General features: G+C 39.6%; 1 protein-coding gene across 2 annotated transcripts; it reads right to left on the reverse strand.

Moving 5' to 3' along the window:
• Positions 1-390: 390 nt before the first annotated feature.
• On the reverse strand, positions 391-13,189 carry LOC117179998 (actin cytoskeleton-regulatory complex protein pan1-like). Of its 2 annotated transcripts, none has more exons than XM_033372269.1 (2): positions 12,656-13,189; positions 391-2,406 (listed from the first exon to the last, which is right to left on the reverse strand). In XM_033372269.1, exons 1-2 carry the CDS (start codon positions 12,738-12,740, stop codon positions 1,190-1,192), a joined length of 1,302 nt encoding a protein of 433 aa, XP_033228160.1. In that variant the 5' UTR covers positions 12,741-13,189; the 3' UTR covers positions 391-1,189. The 2 variants fall into 2 exon arrangements, with proteins under 2 accessions (XP_033228160.1, XP_033228161.1); XM_033372270.1 differs by lacking the exon at positions 12,656-13,189 and adding an exon at positions 4,318-4,530.
• Between the last annotated feature and the right edge of the window lie 3,658 nt (positions 13,190-16,847).

Consider the following 16,847-nt stretch of genomic DNA (forward strand, 5'->3'; position numbering starts at 1 on the left):
TCTACCTGAAGGCGATGTAAGTTGTTACTTTCAGCGATGCAATAAGATTAGCAAACCGTTAGCACTGTTGATCGATATTGCAGATGTATCGATTGCTTCGTTATTAATATCTGGAAAATCATTAAGTTACCTTTTTCTTTGTATGACCACATGAGTGCAAAAAGATATCCTGCTACTGAAGAATTTTCTGATGAGTTCCTGGTTCTTTACTTATTTCTTGATTGATCACAATCATTGTGAAAATATTTCTAGTTTAGATTATGAAGGATGTAAAAGAAATCTTGTTGCTCAATTCAAATTCTTAAAAAAGCAAATTTTTAATTATTTTTTAAGATAAATAGAAAACGAAAACTTACTACTAGAGGAAGGGGTTTTAGAAAGACGAAAAACATTAATATCAAGTTAATTTCACCTTTATTAAGTCGAACTTTTGATTTAAACGTGAGGTTTCTCTTATATCAATAAAAAGGTACATACAGGACACCGCCATTCCCAGGCAAAATACATGCACATTGTTCACATGTTTATAATATATTTATATATTTTTTTTATCTGCATAACTACGAATGCATATTATCAAATACAATTTTTCTATTCATAACACGATAAAGGCTATGCCGGCAATTTTCAGATTTATTTACATATTTATAATTTCATACATTCCTGTCTCCCATATGATCTCTCACTCTCCCTTTAATCACCTCACTACAGCAAAGCCCCAGCTTTGTACTTGGCATTCAGTCGTAAATCCACAGAAGAAAATATTGCAATTAGATGCAATTTTTACGTTACAGTGTGAACATGCTTAATTGCTATTGAGGAAAGAATTTTCTGTATTTGAACATTTTTAATTTTCTGCTCTAAGGAAGATATTTTATTAAATCCTTATAGAAAGAATATATTGTCTCGCAATGATAGCTGAAATGCATCAAACGGAAATACTGACGAGCAGAAAAGGAGAAAACCTTGGTATCTACAAATAATCGTCTCTACTATCAGAACTAGGAACCCAGATTTACTGTCAGTATTATTAAAAATAAAACTAAAAGTATTGTTAAACATTGGCACTTGACCTACAGGTCTAACTTATCACCTAGGCAAGTTGGCGAGAACAGCATTGAGCATTATCGAGGAGAGGAGGACCAGGTATTCTATTTTCAAAATTGGATCACTTTTTTCATAAACGCACTCATTCGTCCTTCTTCTTTCTAAGTTTGCCTTCCGTCTGTATCGTCTTGGACACGAGATCAACACAGGCACCTAGGGCATCCCCATTTTCAGATTCTCCATCGGGAGTGTTGACTATTTTACTCAGGGTCATGATGTAGCTGCACGCGATCCTCAAGACCGAGAGTTTGGAGAGCTTCTGGTTGTGGGAATAAGCGGGAATTGATCGCCTGAGAGTATCGAAGGCAGCACTGATTGTGTGCACCCTCGTCCTTTCCCTAGCGTTCGCCTCTATCCTTCGTTCCCGGGTCATGTTCTTGTAATTTCTCTGCTGACCGCTGGTGATATGCCTCGCGTGACCATTGGATGTCATCTGGTGGTTTTGACCCTGTGGATGTGGCGATAAGACTTGATCGACGTGGTAGGTCGGTGGCCTCTCAAAGGAACCACTCACGTCAGGGTGAGAAGGTACTCTAGGAACCTCACCTCTAAGGACTAGGGAAAGAGGTTCTTCTTGAAGCCTTGGGTGAGGGAGGATGACTGATGCTGGGGGAGGCGGTGGTGGTGGGGGAGGTTCGAACCTCTGACGCGGTTCTCGCCTCTGGGAAGAGTAGACTGAGGAAATGGTTGAAGATTGCGAGGGGGAAATTGGTCTGTGGTGACTCTCCTGAAGTCTCTGGAGGATTTCCTCCTGGATCCGGGCTTCACGTCGCCTCTGGGCTTCTTCTTGAAAAATCAGTTCCTTCTTCTTCTCTTCTCCACGCCTCTTCTGCTCCTCGTACCTATGTAGATCCTCAAATCTTTTCAATTCTCCATTAGGTGCCCTCTCGTCTTCCTCCTTTACTTCGACTTTTACCTGATCCTCTATCCTGTTTTCTTTTTCAACTTTAAAACAGGAGACAAGTGCAACAGGTTTCGTAACAGACTTGGTCTCACAAGTTTTGGCCGAGGAGCTCCAGGGCCTGAAGGGACTCGGCGAGGGAGAAGTTGCAGGCCGAGTTTCATCATCAGCCGTTTCTTGGATGAGCTCGAACCTTCTTCTCTTCTTTATTGGAGCAGTACAGGGTTCCTGGATTTTTCTAGGTTCGGCTAGTTTCCTTTTGTTTCGGAGGGAAATTGGCGAAACCTGCACCTCCACGCTGTCCTCGGAAGCACTTGGTGAGTGCAAACCTGACATGTCGTCCTCGTCTGCGCCACTGCAAAACCCGGCGTCTCTGTCTGAGCCTGCCATAACACCGGCTGAAACCAAAAGAAAGGGGAACATAAGTTACTGGTTTGTAATTACAGGTTTAATAGGTAATAACCGTAAAGCGCGGAGCTAGAAAGAGATCTTAAGGAGCTACTGGTTTTTATCGCGTGAAACGATGCGACTGACTCATCGAAGGTGGGCCCGAATACCAATTCCCGGGCAGCGTTCAGAATCGTCAAGCAATTTTCCTACTTACCTAGACATTAAGATTTTATACTAAATCGAGACATGCAACGATCCTAATTTTTATTTTTCGCAGTCCATCGTAACACTCGTGGCCCCAGGAGCAGTATGAACTATAGGTCATACCACATCGAATCATGAAAAGGAGACTCGCGATAGGAAAAGAGTTGTATGCTCGAGGGACTCCAGCGAAGGCAATAAAAGGAGCAACGATCTGAGACGAGGTTGGCGCCAGCGCCATGTGGCGGTCGTGACTGGGCAGTTCGATCTGCTCTTCGGTTTCGCTCGGCGAAGATGATGTGGACTAGGGCGAGAAGAAGGGAGGGAACTAAGAGAAGGCACATGAAAGAGAAAGAGGAACGTTGAAGATACGCAGCGATGGATTGAGGGAAAAACGATAAAAACAACCTAGCCGATGGGAGAAAGAGCGAGAAAGACCGCCAACGTTCTGTAATCGAGAAACCTGATGCCTCGACAACACCATATAGGTCCCTCGGCGGCCCGATAAATTACTGTCGTCGAGATCGATCGATCCCAGTCAATTATTTATCGTTCGACGCGAGCAAGGCGGCAATCCTCTTCTCGATCCTCTTCTCCAAGATAAACCGTTGCTCGACAGCCCTGAATGGACCAGGCTGAAGTTTTAGGTTTCTCACAGTTTCGCACACCTCTAAACAAACTGTAGCACAAATGAAAACCAAAGAAGGCCTGAGTAGTATAATTTTATAATTGTCCAGATCCCTGCACGCCAGATGGTGGCATCTGGATGACGCACCACTGTAGAAAACATCCCACCGCGAGTTGATTCCGCCCACGGATTCCGCAGAGAAAACGCGCCGGGACTCCCTATAACGCGGCACTAAGCTTAGAATAAACTACGAACGCACGTGTCCGCGCTAAAGACGTCTTCGCAGCTTCCGCCGCGTAAAGAACAGTGAAGCGGCTGTTCTCGATCTGCTTATTCAACTCTTCTTTTTCTGCATGTCTCGCGCGCCTGGATTACAGGATTTACCGATCCGTAAACCTCTCAATGATCACAAATGATAAAACCCTGATGTCATACATGCCACGTCCATATGTCGAACGATTTTAAATTCCCGAGGGCTAAAATCTGAATGGTTGCATGTTGTGATATTTGATCTTAACTACTTCTGTTAAAAAAAAAATAATAATATTGGGAATGTGTAGGGTTTGCAGAAACTGGGAAGCAATTAAGCTTCGGATGAACGATCAGGATGTATTGATTCTGTAAGGAACCAACTGCACGAAATGTCAAGACTTCGTTTTGCCCTACAAGGCGATGGAGAAGCGACAACGCTCTTCGTGGAATATGCTTGCAGCTGCGATTCCGGAGACTCATCACGATTTTAGATCTCTGGAACCGCCACGCAATTCCATTTTCGTCGGTCAACCCGGATTCGACATCAAGTTTTGCCTTCTTCCTTTTGCCCAGGAATTTATTGTGAAGAATCTCAAGTGTATGAAGAGATTTGGCAATGTGGTGCCTTAATACCGATATCTGTTTTCTCAGCGTTTAGAATTTCAAGTTTATTTTCTACACCCGTTGATTGATGATCGATCACAGCTAACGAAGACTAGCTTTTTCAATGTCACGGGTACCTTCCTCGATTACAATCACCTCGTAATGAATATGATTCACGGCGTTCGGCTCTGCCTAACAAACCAGTAGATTAGCATTTTATACCGGAATAAAGTACCTTTATTTTCTAATAGTCTTAAATTTTCCTTTCAGCTTCAGATTTCCTTTGAGTAAAAAATCCTCGTTCAATATCTAAAGAGTAGGAAATCCACACTTCGAGGTACTTCTTTCAACACCGCCAACTCTTATCTAAGTACGATAAACGGCTAGTAAATCCGATTGCACTTTGCTTAGGTGCATTCTCCGGTTACGAGGGCGCATTGAGTCTTACGGTAGCGCCTGTTGCGTCTGCGACCCAGGCGCCAGTTTGCAAACAACAACTTCTTATGAACGTCTGTTATCAACTACATTACATTAAATCGCACCACAATCAGTGTACATCGAAATTGAAAACTATATATTCCTCGAATCTAGATATGTTATATTTCACATTGCAAACGAGATCAGAAAAGTGGTAAAAAGGATTTTGCGCGGATGAAAAAAATTAGGCATCTGTGTCGTAAATCAGGTTGACGGGGATTTACACTATGAGATAAGGCTTTGACACCTGGAAATTTAACTCCTCGAGTACCCGGGTGTGTTATCTCCTGATAAGCAGTGGATCCCTGTATCCTTGATTCTATCGAGCAACTGCTTTGAGTTCGCCGGTAATTGCAAAAGCACGTGGACTCTACGAAGCGTTTACAATGTGCGTGGGATGAGTTCGAGAGTCTCAATATATGCATACATAACATCACGTCATGAAACCGGATGATAAGCGTCTGCTATTGAGAACTTCGCTGTTATAGCACATGTCGGAGTTCGAAGTCAATGCGTGGTCACCCGTCGAGGTCCTCGAGGTCACCGACAGGCGCCATTCAGGCATACGATCGATCTTTGCGTTCGTAAACATCGAATGGCCCGACGCGAGAACAGATACGAGCTTTTCACCCAACATGGCCTTTCGTGTTTTTTAAAATACAATATTAGAAAAGTGAAGTAAGAATGCTTTGCCAAAATAAATTCTACCAGAATTGCCTGTGGTTAGTAGGCCTTTGACTTGTTAATTTTGTTACACAACTTCAAGATAAAGAGTGCAACAATTGACTATTTAAGGTGATTTGCGTACACGTGCTTTCCAGATGATTACCACGCGAATTTTTACTATCTATACATTTAGTTACACGCTCTCATTCGGCAGTTGTTCAAACAGCAAGACCTTTGCAAGACGAAAATAACCAGTGACATCTGTGCAAACGCATAACCAATAGTCACGCTTATTTCCCTCTCTTTCCCCCTTTCTCTGCGTAATTTTAGATCCTCAAGCATAACTTTATAAATACGACCTACTGATCTATTTTTGGAATTTAAAACACCTGGGAGATGTTTGAAGTATGTATTTTAAAAAATGGACAGAAGTGTAATTTCAGATGTCCTTGCGGGACCAATGATCTGCCAACGGAACGAAGCTGAAGCCCTGCGGAAAAGGGTTTTAATTAATCGGACTCGTGATTTGTATTAACCTTCAATCGGTCTTACTAAACAGGTGGCATGATCGGAATAATTACCGACTCGTTAAAGTGACTAAAATATTGATGGAAAAGCCTTGGGAAAAGTTTCAATAATGTGAAGCTACTCAATTGTCTAAAAATAAGTGTTTAACATATCTCGAACGGAAGTACCAAGTTTAAATATTATGAAACAGACCTTTTGATGATTAAATACCTCAGGACTCAGAAAAGACACAAGTTTACGAGGGGAACCGTGAGAAATTTTTTATCTTGGAACTGACCCTGAGGGTAAACACAATTTTTGAAATTTAATATTACTAGAATAATTCAATTGCGTCTCAATGAATGAATTTTCTCATGCAACATTTCATCAGCAATATTTTGACCTCGCTAAAATGAGGAAATACTTGTCTCTTGTATTGACTTAGAGTTAGACTTTAGGTGCACGTGGTGTGAGAAATGAGATCAGGGCATCGACAGCGTCTCGATTGTGAGGCGGGATCGCGTACGACAAGGCGACACAAGAATTAACTCGAAATTAATGGCTTCGATAACCGAACCGGAGAGTGATCTATGACTTTATATTCTGGTATGGAGTATTCGAAGCAGAGAAAATGAGAATGAGAGAGAGTAAGATGACCATCATATCTTAAACGGATCGATAAGCGGCTCGAAACGCGGACCTTTAGGCGTTGTACATGACAGGCGGTTGTCTACTCTTGATAAATCACGACCCATTCACTTTTCCTCTCTGCAGGACCATACGCATCCGGTCATTCTTATATTTTAGACCTTTTAAACTCGGAAAAAAGAATTTCAATTTACAGAATCGAAGTTAAGGATATAAAAGCGCTGTGACAATTGAATTAAGGGTGGTTTTTGCTCAAGTAACGGTAGGCTGCGTCCAGTGGATGTTATGTACGACACATAATACTCGACCTTGCCGTGTGGTCACGCCTTTAGCTCGGAGTAATGTCAGTCCTTTCAAAGATGTGCGTGGAGATAGCAGATAATGACCGGCAATTTGCCGCCTTTTCACGCGATTCGGTCGCACTTCGGTTTCTCGAGGGAAACGTTCATCTGTCCATCTTCCAGCTTATTATGCTGTAGATGTAATCCTAGTGTTTTATCCCGCGAATACAGATCTTGATTACTCGCAGGTGCGGGGGATATATGTTAAATGGCATCAGATCTTGAATCACTGTTAATTTGTATTATTTATCTTGAGCGTAAAGTTAAAACCTTAACTTCAACGAACCTCGATCCCATTGAATTATTTGCGTCGCGATACAAATGTATGCCAATGTGTTCATTTTGCAATTGAAAGAATGTAAAATTGTGCAATTTACGTCGCAGTGAATAAATCCAAAGCGATTTAAAAACCATCCCGTCACATCCGCTTGAGGTGCAACTGCTTATGCGGTACATTAATATGTGAACTCGAAGACAGCAGAAGGTGAAAATCGAAACGCGCAGTGAGGAAAAAATTATAACTCTTGGTCGTTCCAATAATTATGACAATTTGGGAATAGATTTTAGTCCATGTAGTTTGTGTTATAACGTCGTAAGTGCGTGATTAACGCTAATTGTATATACAGTCGAGAAGAACGTGCGCCAAGATTTGGGTCGATTATAAATAAGCGACAACTGCGACGAATGATACTAACACGCGCCGAATCACTCCCTCATTTGCGACTTGCTCTATGAAACAGGAATGCCAATTTTTAGTTAGTAACTACCCTGGATCGTCCATATAAAAATTTGTCGTAAATGTCACACCGCTTGCAGAATTTACATGTGTTAGGTTTTCTTAACAAAATTGTTCAACTAAAATATCACAGACGATTCACGTGTCATCAGAGCATATACATAACTTTATTGTAACGTTTCTGACATTTCAGTTTAACATATCGAAGATTAAAGTTCAAAAAGCTCGGATATTTCAATTTAACATCTCAGACATTTTATTTCAACATGTCAAATAATTTGAGTGTTATATCTCGGATGTTTCAAATAGTTGTAAAAAGTGCTAATTTTTCTCCAAAAATTCTCTTGCATAGATTTTAAGATTCACAGATAAAACTTTTAACATGTACAGGGCTGTCATAAATTTTTCTTTGTGTTTAAAATTAAGCATACGCTTCATTACGATCGTGTTTGGCGCAGAAGCGAGGTATGGCAGAATAGTAAACAAATCGCGGAAATGAAAAAGATAGTGTAATGAGAGCCGCTGTTGGTAAACGCACGGAGGAGGAAGAGAGACGAAGTGATTGAGCGCGGGGGGTAGAGTGGATGGCGCTAGCCAGATGGTCGTATCGCGCCGCTCAGCGTCCGAGACGACGCGAGTCGCTGGTTATGTGGATCTGAGAGACTTGCGAATGTATGTGAGTGTGAGCGCGTGCTTATATGTGTCGCGTTTGAGTGGGCGAGAGGCGACGGTCACCAGCTGTGCCGCGCCACGATTCACCGTCGCCGCGCTGTCGCGACTCCCACAGCACATAACCCGACCATTGTACAGTCAGGTACTTCAGTACATATCAATTGCCCTTTAGAAAGATCAGGACAAACGAAAACCACTTCAATCGTCTAAATGCAATGATGGATATTTGTAGCTCTGATGAGATGATCATCAACGCATCAGGATATAGGACCCAATAAAGAGTCTAAAAATTACATGGCAAAGAAATTAAAAATATCAATCAGTTCATCAATTTATTATTTCTTAGCAATTTAATGACTTTGGGAAGACATTCTTGATATTTATGTGACACGTAAATTACTCCTGTCCATTAATGTCGCGAGCTGTACTGCCCGTACACTCGTATTTATTAAGGACTAACCAGGTACCCCGTGCGACATTAAAGCACTTTATGCTAGCTTTAACTTTACAAGTTCGTAGATATTAGATTTTTGCATTTGCGTGGGTTGAAGTACATGTGCGCTCATTGTGCTGGCAGAGCAGTGTTGGTGTTGGTGTTCTCGGTTATTCGCAGATTTCCACGTGTATGGGTTGGAATGCGAACACCCACCGTGCTACTCTGCAAACACTGCACTGTAAAATGCTACGAAACGAGTGCTTTATATTGCCACGTTACTGTTTCATTGAGGCGGCCACCGCCACAGTTCCCGCTGGAATGAACTTGATATTTCGTCTGCACATGTGTATGCACAAAACGTAGAACTACATTCTTCGGGGAGAAAATTGAACATCAACTTGTTCATCAGATCTAAAAGAGCAAACTTAATTTTTTTTAAGAACTGAGATTGATTGATGGATTTGATAAATCGCAATCTTCATTTGATTGCATCGAATAACTCGGAACTAATAAAAAATCTGTCCTACCAGTCTGCTCGTTAGATAAGTGACGTTCGATTTTAGATTGCGATAACGGAACGTTTACTGCAAATTACTATCAGCTTCGGAAGAGATCTTCTGAACTGCGCAGTTAGGAAGCTTGTTACAATTTCTTAATCGGCATCAACTTTGTGCGTTTACGTAATGATAATAGGACAGAGTCTAGCCACGTGGATAATGCGCCGCATGCGAATGTGAGATTAGATTACCAGTATTAGTTTCTCTCATTATTTTATGTGTCGTTGCATGGAATTCTACTGTGCGGTGGCAAAGTGGAGAAAATTTGTATGCGATTCTAGATGCGTACCACGCGTAGGCATTTAGACTCGGGAGGTAATCCGTGCGCGTAGGAGTACGAGACCCACGTGCCGAGGTAGTGTCGGATTCGTGAGTTACAGTTGCCATTTACCGCAGACATAACACATGTTTTGATCGAAGAAGTATAAGACATGATGATAAGATCTGAATATTATTTGGAAAGTTAAAGGGACCAAATACCGTTACCTCATTTCCCCTTACAAATTAACATTAACACGAATAACACAAATTAAAATGATCAGTGTTTGGCGGAAAGAAAAAAAGTACCGTGACGATTCTTAAAGGGAGATACAGGTGTATTCTTATCTCAATTCGAACGAAGGAGTTCACACGTTAAAAATCGTTTCATTATTTCCTGACGGGGCTCATAAGCGATCTACATACCGGTGTCTGATAAGCAATGGTTTCCGGAAAGAGGTGCATAAGTCACCGGTGGCAGGTATGCTCGGTGGATCCGCCACGCCTCTGTGGTTATTGTTCGATAAGAGGTGTGGAGAGGGTGAAATGGGCGAGCATGTGAGCATGAAGGAAACTATTTAGAGGGGGACAGTTTAAGATATAAAGGGGTCGGCAATTAGGGGTCGAATAGAACAGTGGGTTGCCCTTCTGTGCGGATCCCTTTTAAATGGGCTGAAAAATCGGGGATTCACCAGGTAGCAGGTGCAATGAAGGCACAGGTGGGTGGAAACCAAGTTCGTGACGGAGCATCTATACCTGCCGAGCACAATAGGGTATCGCTTACACTAGAGGCTGACTTTAGGAACTTCCCAATAGGAATAGACTTAGAATCAGTCAAGCAAGAGTAGCTTTAAACTTTACGTTCTTATTTATTAGGGGTCAGAATATTCAATCTCTCCATAAAACTATTACTTTCTCTTCGTGAAAACTATTCGTTTAGAATTTAGCTGTAGGATTATGAGTGGGCTGTCGTGAAATGGATAATCGATGCCGTTATCGACAAGAAGACCTTCATCATTGATCCGTTAGATTGGAATTTTTGTAAAATGTCATCACTCTTGATTTCTTTTTACTTTCGAATTGAACAATGTGGTTAAAGAATACGATAAGCATACTCGGAAATGTTGGTCAGTATTTGCAACAAACATGCCTTCATCCACTTCCTCGAAGGTATTTGTCACTGCACACGCACTGCATGTTGCAAAACTCGAGCAGCGGCATCAGCAGATTCTTAAAATAATAATCACGTTTGCTTTTTAATCCTGAAATGTTTGCTCAAACAGGATGCATCTGGTCTCCGGTTAGTCATCCCTGGAATGTCTTTGAAACAGAAAAGTGAAAACTGTCCGTAAGGGAATAACGTGGACCTTGCTCTGTGGGGTGGAATATTTTTTCTGGAAGAGTTGTAAATTTCAAGTTGGTGAGTCACATTCCGAAAACTTAGCAGATTGCACCAACTCGAAAAGTATAACCCGTGACATAATATAAGGCCGTTGTATCCTTTATTGCTTCCAAATGAAAGAAGGTCACATTTTTCATCTGCTTTGTCATTCTCATTTCGAAATTGTGGAATTTCATACTATTAAGTTTCGGTCAGTGTTTTCTGGGAATTAATGGTTGATGTTGCTAAATTCCCTGCCATAGTGTGAACTCGATCGGGGATTATTTGGGCTCCAATGATCGTTGCTTTATTTATCCACTGATCAGAAATGAATAAAAGAAGGTCGAGGTACCAGAAAATCAATGATTTGAGAACTGGATGTTAAAAATTGACTATTATCTCAAGCGGAAGAAGCGAGGAGAGGAATGGGAGGATGAGAGCGATCGGAAGGGAGATTCGAGAGCGGTCAAGGGGTCGTTTGTTCGTGAGCGTCGCTCGATCGGTTGGCATACGGAGTCTGTGTTGGCGACCCACGCTGGCGCCGCCGCGCCCTGTCTATCTCTTTCGCTCTGATCAGAGGTTCACTCTAGCAGAACCGCAACTATTATTCTCTCTCGCTCCCGGTCCTGCAACCTCCGCCAACTCGTTCCTTCTCTCTCTCTCGCGATCTGCCTCCTCTCTCTATCTCGACCGGCTGGCGCCTCTCATAACAATAATTATCATTCCACCTCCTGTCTCCCACAACTATCAATCGCCTCGCTTCTACGGTCTATACGCGGCCCGCTAAACGCAATCGCGGCTTTTACCGTATTAGCCCTGCAGTTAACCGCCTACTTTTACTGCCGTGAGATTTACGCGATTATTATACGATACGCATACCTGCCATGATAGTTATTATTTTATATTTTATACTAAGTGCGATATGAACCTTTTGCGGAGTTCGCACCTTATAGATGAGATGTTGAGGATCTGTCATCTGCGGCTGATTCTCTTTACGGTTTTTTACCTATATGATGGCGAAACATTTAATATCTACTACAAAATTTAGTACTGATGATTTTGTATTTTAATCGTTTAGCAAGAGTTTGGCATTGAGAAAATTGTATTAATCAGGGTAAATCTATTTTTATATTCAGAAAACTCTTATCACATATTTTGAAAAACTGCACTCTTGATTAATACCACAGATGAATTGTTTATACACAGGTTTTTAAGAACCCTGTGAGAAACTTCTAAAGATGTTCTTGCACATCCTCTATTTTAATTAGTATTGTCATGGCGTAAAAGATTAAATATTCTGAGATCGTTCTTATTCGATTTGAACGTGAAAAAAGTATTGTTATTATTGTATCATCAATTTGCACTATTTCTAATCATTTTGAGCGAAAGTTTTGTAATTAAAACTATAAATCCTTACTCAGAAAAATGTGTGCGCAGTTAATGACACAAGAGTCAACAATGGTACATAAGTTGCGAAAGAATGGTTGTATCACTATGCTTATCCGAATTCTCATTCAGTAAAGTTAATTGAATGAAATGAGTGAAACCCAAGTCTTCATAAATCATCTACTCTACTTATTTTTTTAAGAATACGATTTTAAAAATCTCAACCATAAATTTTTATTAAGACAATCATCATTAATTGAAAATCTTGAGCAGTCGTTTTTCGATGTGAATATTGAAATCGTCAGTATCATCTATCACAAGTAGATTTTAGAATAAATAAATCTGCCAACCTAAACCTAACTATTACAATCTCAAATTTTGTTTCTTAGGATTGACTGGTGTACCCATGACACTGTGTTCAAAAATTCTAATCTCGTAAAGATTTGTTCAATTGAATTTTACAGTTATTTTTCACATATTTCAACCTAATCATGGAAAATCAATTTACCTTTCATTAAAGCGGAGAGTTCGCACGTTGTCTCCACCACGTGGACGTTTCGATGGACACTCATCTTTCTCGCATCTGCAAGCATCGATCTTGAAACTCCCAACGTATCAAAAGATGATTTAAAAATCCACAAATCCTTAGGACTAAGTTCACTACACTGTTCTCAATCAAACACCAACACTGATCTTAATAATCCAAGTCAGCACTAACACTTTTTCAAAACTTCATTAACTTTAAGAGATGTAGTCTAATAATTAAATCCGAATAATCTTCCTTTAGTTTATGATGATACTGTCCAAAGTTTTTCAGACTGGTCTCAAACTTGAAAAGCGAGAGCTTCTCATATCATCAGGGAATTTACAACCACACTCGCCGGTGATCAGCACTCAACTGACTCTCTTCAGACTCTCCTCGTGTTTCAGGCGCCAGCCGGTGTTCTGGCTGTTCGTGCACAGGCTGATCTACTGTGAAATTGTGGATCCACTAACCGGGGGTAGTATAGGACGGTAACGGGTGCGTAGCCGCGTAGGGTCCCGTAGTCTTGCATCGGGTGCGAGAATGTTGTGTGTCCAGTGGATGAGGAAAAAGGGAAAGGGGGGTGTAAAACTAGTGTGGGTGGGGGTTTCGAGGAGAAAGTGGGGGTAGGGCATGCATTGTTGGAGGGGCCGACAGAGCGGCGCCAGCCGGCGAAGAGTTTAGGTCGGCCTCTGTGTGCCACCACTCTCTTTTACTGGTCATATTGCCCACCCACCCATATCTCTCGTCTCGTAATACCGTCTCATCTCACACCAAGGATGTGGCACACAATACACGTACAAAAATAGAGAGGGGACTTTCACACGCAGGGGATGCGAGAGAATCGTGACTTTATGCTTATGGAATCGCCGCCGACCACCATAGAGGTGACGCCTCCGGTCAGGGGGGTCATCCACCATACAGCGGTGGTTTTAAAAGTTGAGAGATTTTTTAGGATTTGGAGATACATTTCCATACTGCAGACTCCCCCAAAATTCCTCGATTTTCTTATATTATACGACCCCCTTTGCTTGAGTTTTATGAATCGTTCATGGAAAACCCACATTAGAATTTTTTGATTTGAATTTTTTGGAATGAGGTTATTTTATTACTTGGCCTTTCGTGTGAAGTTGTATTCTTGCCCCTTTGATTTTTTTTTGCCTGAGGAAAATTAGATGGATTTCAAATTTGAGGGGAGAGAAAAGTTTTTTTTTTATGGTTTATTCATGCTTGGGGGCTACATAGATGTCTTCATTGAGTTTCGAGGAGAGAAGAATAATTAATTTTGTTTTGTTTAATGGGACACAATGGTCGCTTTAAATTCTAAAGCTAATTTCGAATTTCATGAAAATGTGTCATAATAGGTGCGTGTAGATATTAATCATTAGTACAATTCTACAAGATAATTACCCTGTCCCATCAGTAGAAATGCGTTTCCTGGAAGCCTTAAAGAAAATTGATGAGGCCTAATGCCAAGTATTGTTTAGAAGTGGGGCTTCTTAAATATACGCCTGGAGAGATCGCAATAAATTTTAAGATTCTTTCATTCCTGCCATTCCCCTATAGAACTAGACTAGAAGCCTACCTGAGTCAAGGACCATCCGAGACAATTCTAATGGTAAATTTGTCTTTTTTCCCTAACGGTTAAGATTTGACAACTTTACCATCGTCTGAGATTGAAAACGTTCAATTTTGAGCTACTCCAAATTTTTGATTGTTCCTCTTGAAATTTTGCAGTTGATAATGTTCTAATTTTTAAGAGTGAATTAAAAAACAGACTTAAAAAAGTGATCGGTTCTTTAATGTATAGAGGCGTTATTCAAAAAAGCACCAAAGAGGGAGTCACCCTCTTTTACTTATTTTTTATTCGTGTGATCATTTTGATTGGTAATCTATTTCTGGAGACAGTTCATATGTTTTTTTAGAAATGTTAATATTTTTTAGGCCTTATTTCCTTTGAAAATGAGTTGTTTGCCGACCATTTGATGTTATACTAGGAAAATTGAAACCGATTTTATGTGTGGGAGGGACTTATATTTTTATGTGTTATGCTTTATGCTATTGGGTTTGATCCGAAACAGAGGATGTTTTAATTACTTTTAGAATACAAAAATGTCATTAAATTTTTTCATCTTTACTGAGAGAGATTGAATGACTGTTTAGTTTATTAAAGTTAACTGATTTATCATTGAAAGGGGGGAATAGAAAGACCTAAAATAAAACTTATTCCTTTACATTTTAAATGAAAAATAATATTCTTAAGTAATATTATCTTCAATCTTATAAATTTTATATTCCTATAAAAATTGGAGGCATCACTTCTGCGGTTTCCGGCCTATCGATTTAAAAACGTCTTACAATAAAATTTTAGTTCCTCCAAACGTTATAAATCTCCCTCGATTTACGTAAGTACCGCATTTAAAGATTTCAAGCTACATGACATTTAAGGTTCAAGGCGAAGGTGTTTGCGAAACATGTTGCTTTGCAGAGTTTACAGTTAAAGTTAAACATTAACAGGATGTTCTCTATGGTCCTCTCTTTACGAGCGAAGAAAAACCATAAGTTTGCATCCTTCAGCGCATGTGTCACATGCATCTCGTAAAAGTAAACGTGTCCTGCAGGCACCCAAATCACAACTTACAACCACTTGAGGCCTTTTATAATTTACATTGTCTCTTAAGCGTGGTAGCCATCTGTGATCCCTGTAAAATGTACAAATTTCCCAAATATTGAATTCTTTGCTGCACATCTGGTTCGATTTTACTGAGGATTACTCATAGGGAAATCCCAAAGACCTTTCTCGCGAAACCATAAACCTTTAACGATTCTCACAACGGATTAAAATTTGAATTTTAAAACATTACCTAGAAAAGATTTGAACCAAATTGGAAAATACTAAATGTTTTATTTATTTAACGAAGCCGTATTTATTTATGAACATGATAGCCACAGATCGGTAAAAGTGGAAACCTAAATTCATATAATTAATTACTAACAATCGGCATGATATATTTAGAATTTAGGGATAGTGTACATGATTCACAAGTAAATTAAAAAGCAGCGGGGAGGAAGACATCACTTCAATCGGTACATATGAATAATTTAAGCCACCTTCTACATTTTGCTAATTTTTTTGTGGGCCAAACATTTATTCCTAATGAAAGATGTCGCAGTGTGACTTACTACAATGTGGCAGGCCGCAAATGAGTTTTGAATTACATTGTAAGTTCGTATTTTGTTAGAAATTTATTCTTTCTGGTTGAAAGTTAATTCTTTTTAGTTCAAAATCAACTATTATATTTTTGATATAGAATTCATCTTTTTTGTTTGAAAATGTCTCATTTTGTTGAAGATTCACCTTCATAGCGTAGTTCGAAAATTTCACTGTTTGGTTACAAATTCATCTTCCTTGGTTGGAACATAACTTTTTTGTTGAAAGTACGTCTTTTTGGGTTAAAAAGTCAAATGTTTTCTAAAAAATAAATTTCATGAAAAATCACCCTGTTTTCCCTGTTTTGAGAGCAGTTTGTACAGTGAAATCTCAAATCAATTTTAAAATATTTTATATTTTACCTTGGAGTTTTAAAATGCTGTATTCTTTACAAAATGTATATAATAAAGAAATTAATATTGAATAATTATTATTATAAAAAAAGCTTGAAAGTAAAACGGTATAAAAGTAATTTTTGACTAAATAATCTGGAATTTTGTTTTGAAATTTGATTGGCAACCCTGATCAAAAATAACTATTCGTGTTAAATTAAATCATTCAGTCAGTAACATAATAATGAGATTCTATTATTGCTTGAGAAAGAATACTTTTAATCCATAAATTACGATTAAATGGTAAATATTCTTGCGACTTGGGTGGTAGCATCTATTATTTTGATATAAATTTCTAGTAGAAAAGAATTAACTCCTTTTTTGGAATAAAACTTGGGTTCATGGAAGATAGGAAACGGTGAGTCAAATTTAGAGAAGATGGTATAGGTCTGTAGGATGAAATGGATTTATCACTTGGATAAAGTTAAAAGTTAGAATGTTTCTTTTGTAGAAGAATCAGAAAAGTAAGTACGTCAGAGTAGACACGGATTTAAAGGTGAGCGACAAATCAAACCGGTCTCGTATAAGAATTGACGATAGATTGGATAAGTGAGAACTGAGAACTGAGACATAA

Source organism: Belonocnema kinseyi, chromosome 9 (genome assembly GCF_010883055.1).
Source record: "Belonocnema kinseyi isolate 2016_QV_RU_SX_M_011 chromosome 9, B_treatae_v1, whole genome shotgun sequence".
Classification (NCBI taxonomy): Eukaryota; Metazoa; Arthropoda; class Insecta; order Hymenoptera; family Cynipidae; genus Belonocnema; species Belonocnema kinseyi.

Coding starts and splice junctions, on each gene's coding strand:
- LOC117179998 (XM_033372269.1), bottom strand. CDS start 12,740: ATGCTTGCAGATGCGAGAAAGATGAGTGTCCATCGAAACGTCCACGTG. Junction 2,407..12,655: donor ACTCTCCGCTTTAATGAAAG/GTAAATTGATTT, acceptor TTTTGGTTTCAG/CCGGTGTTATGGCAGGCTCA.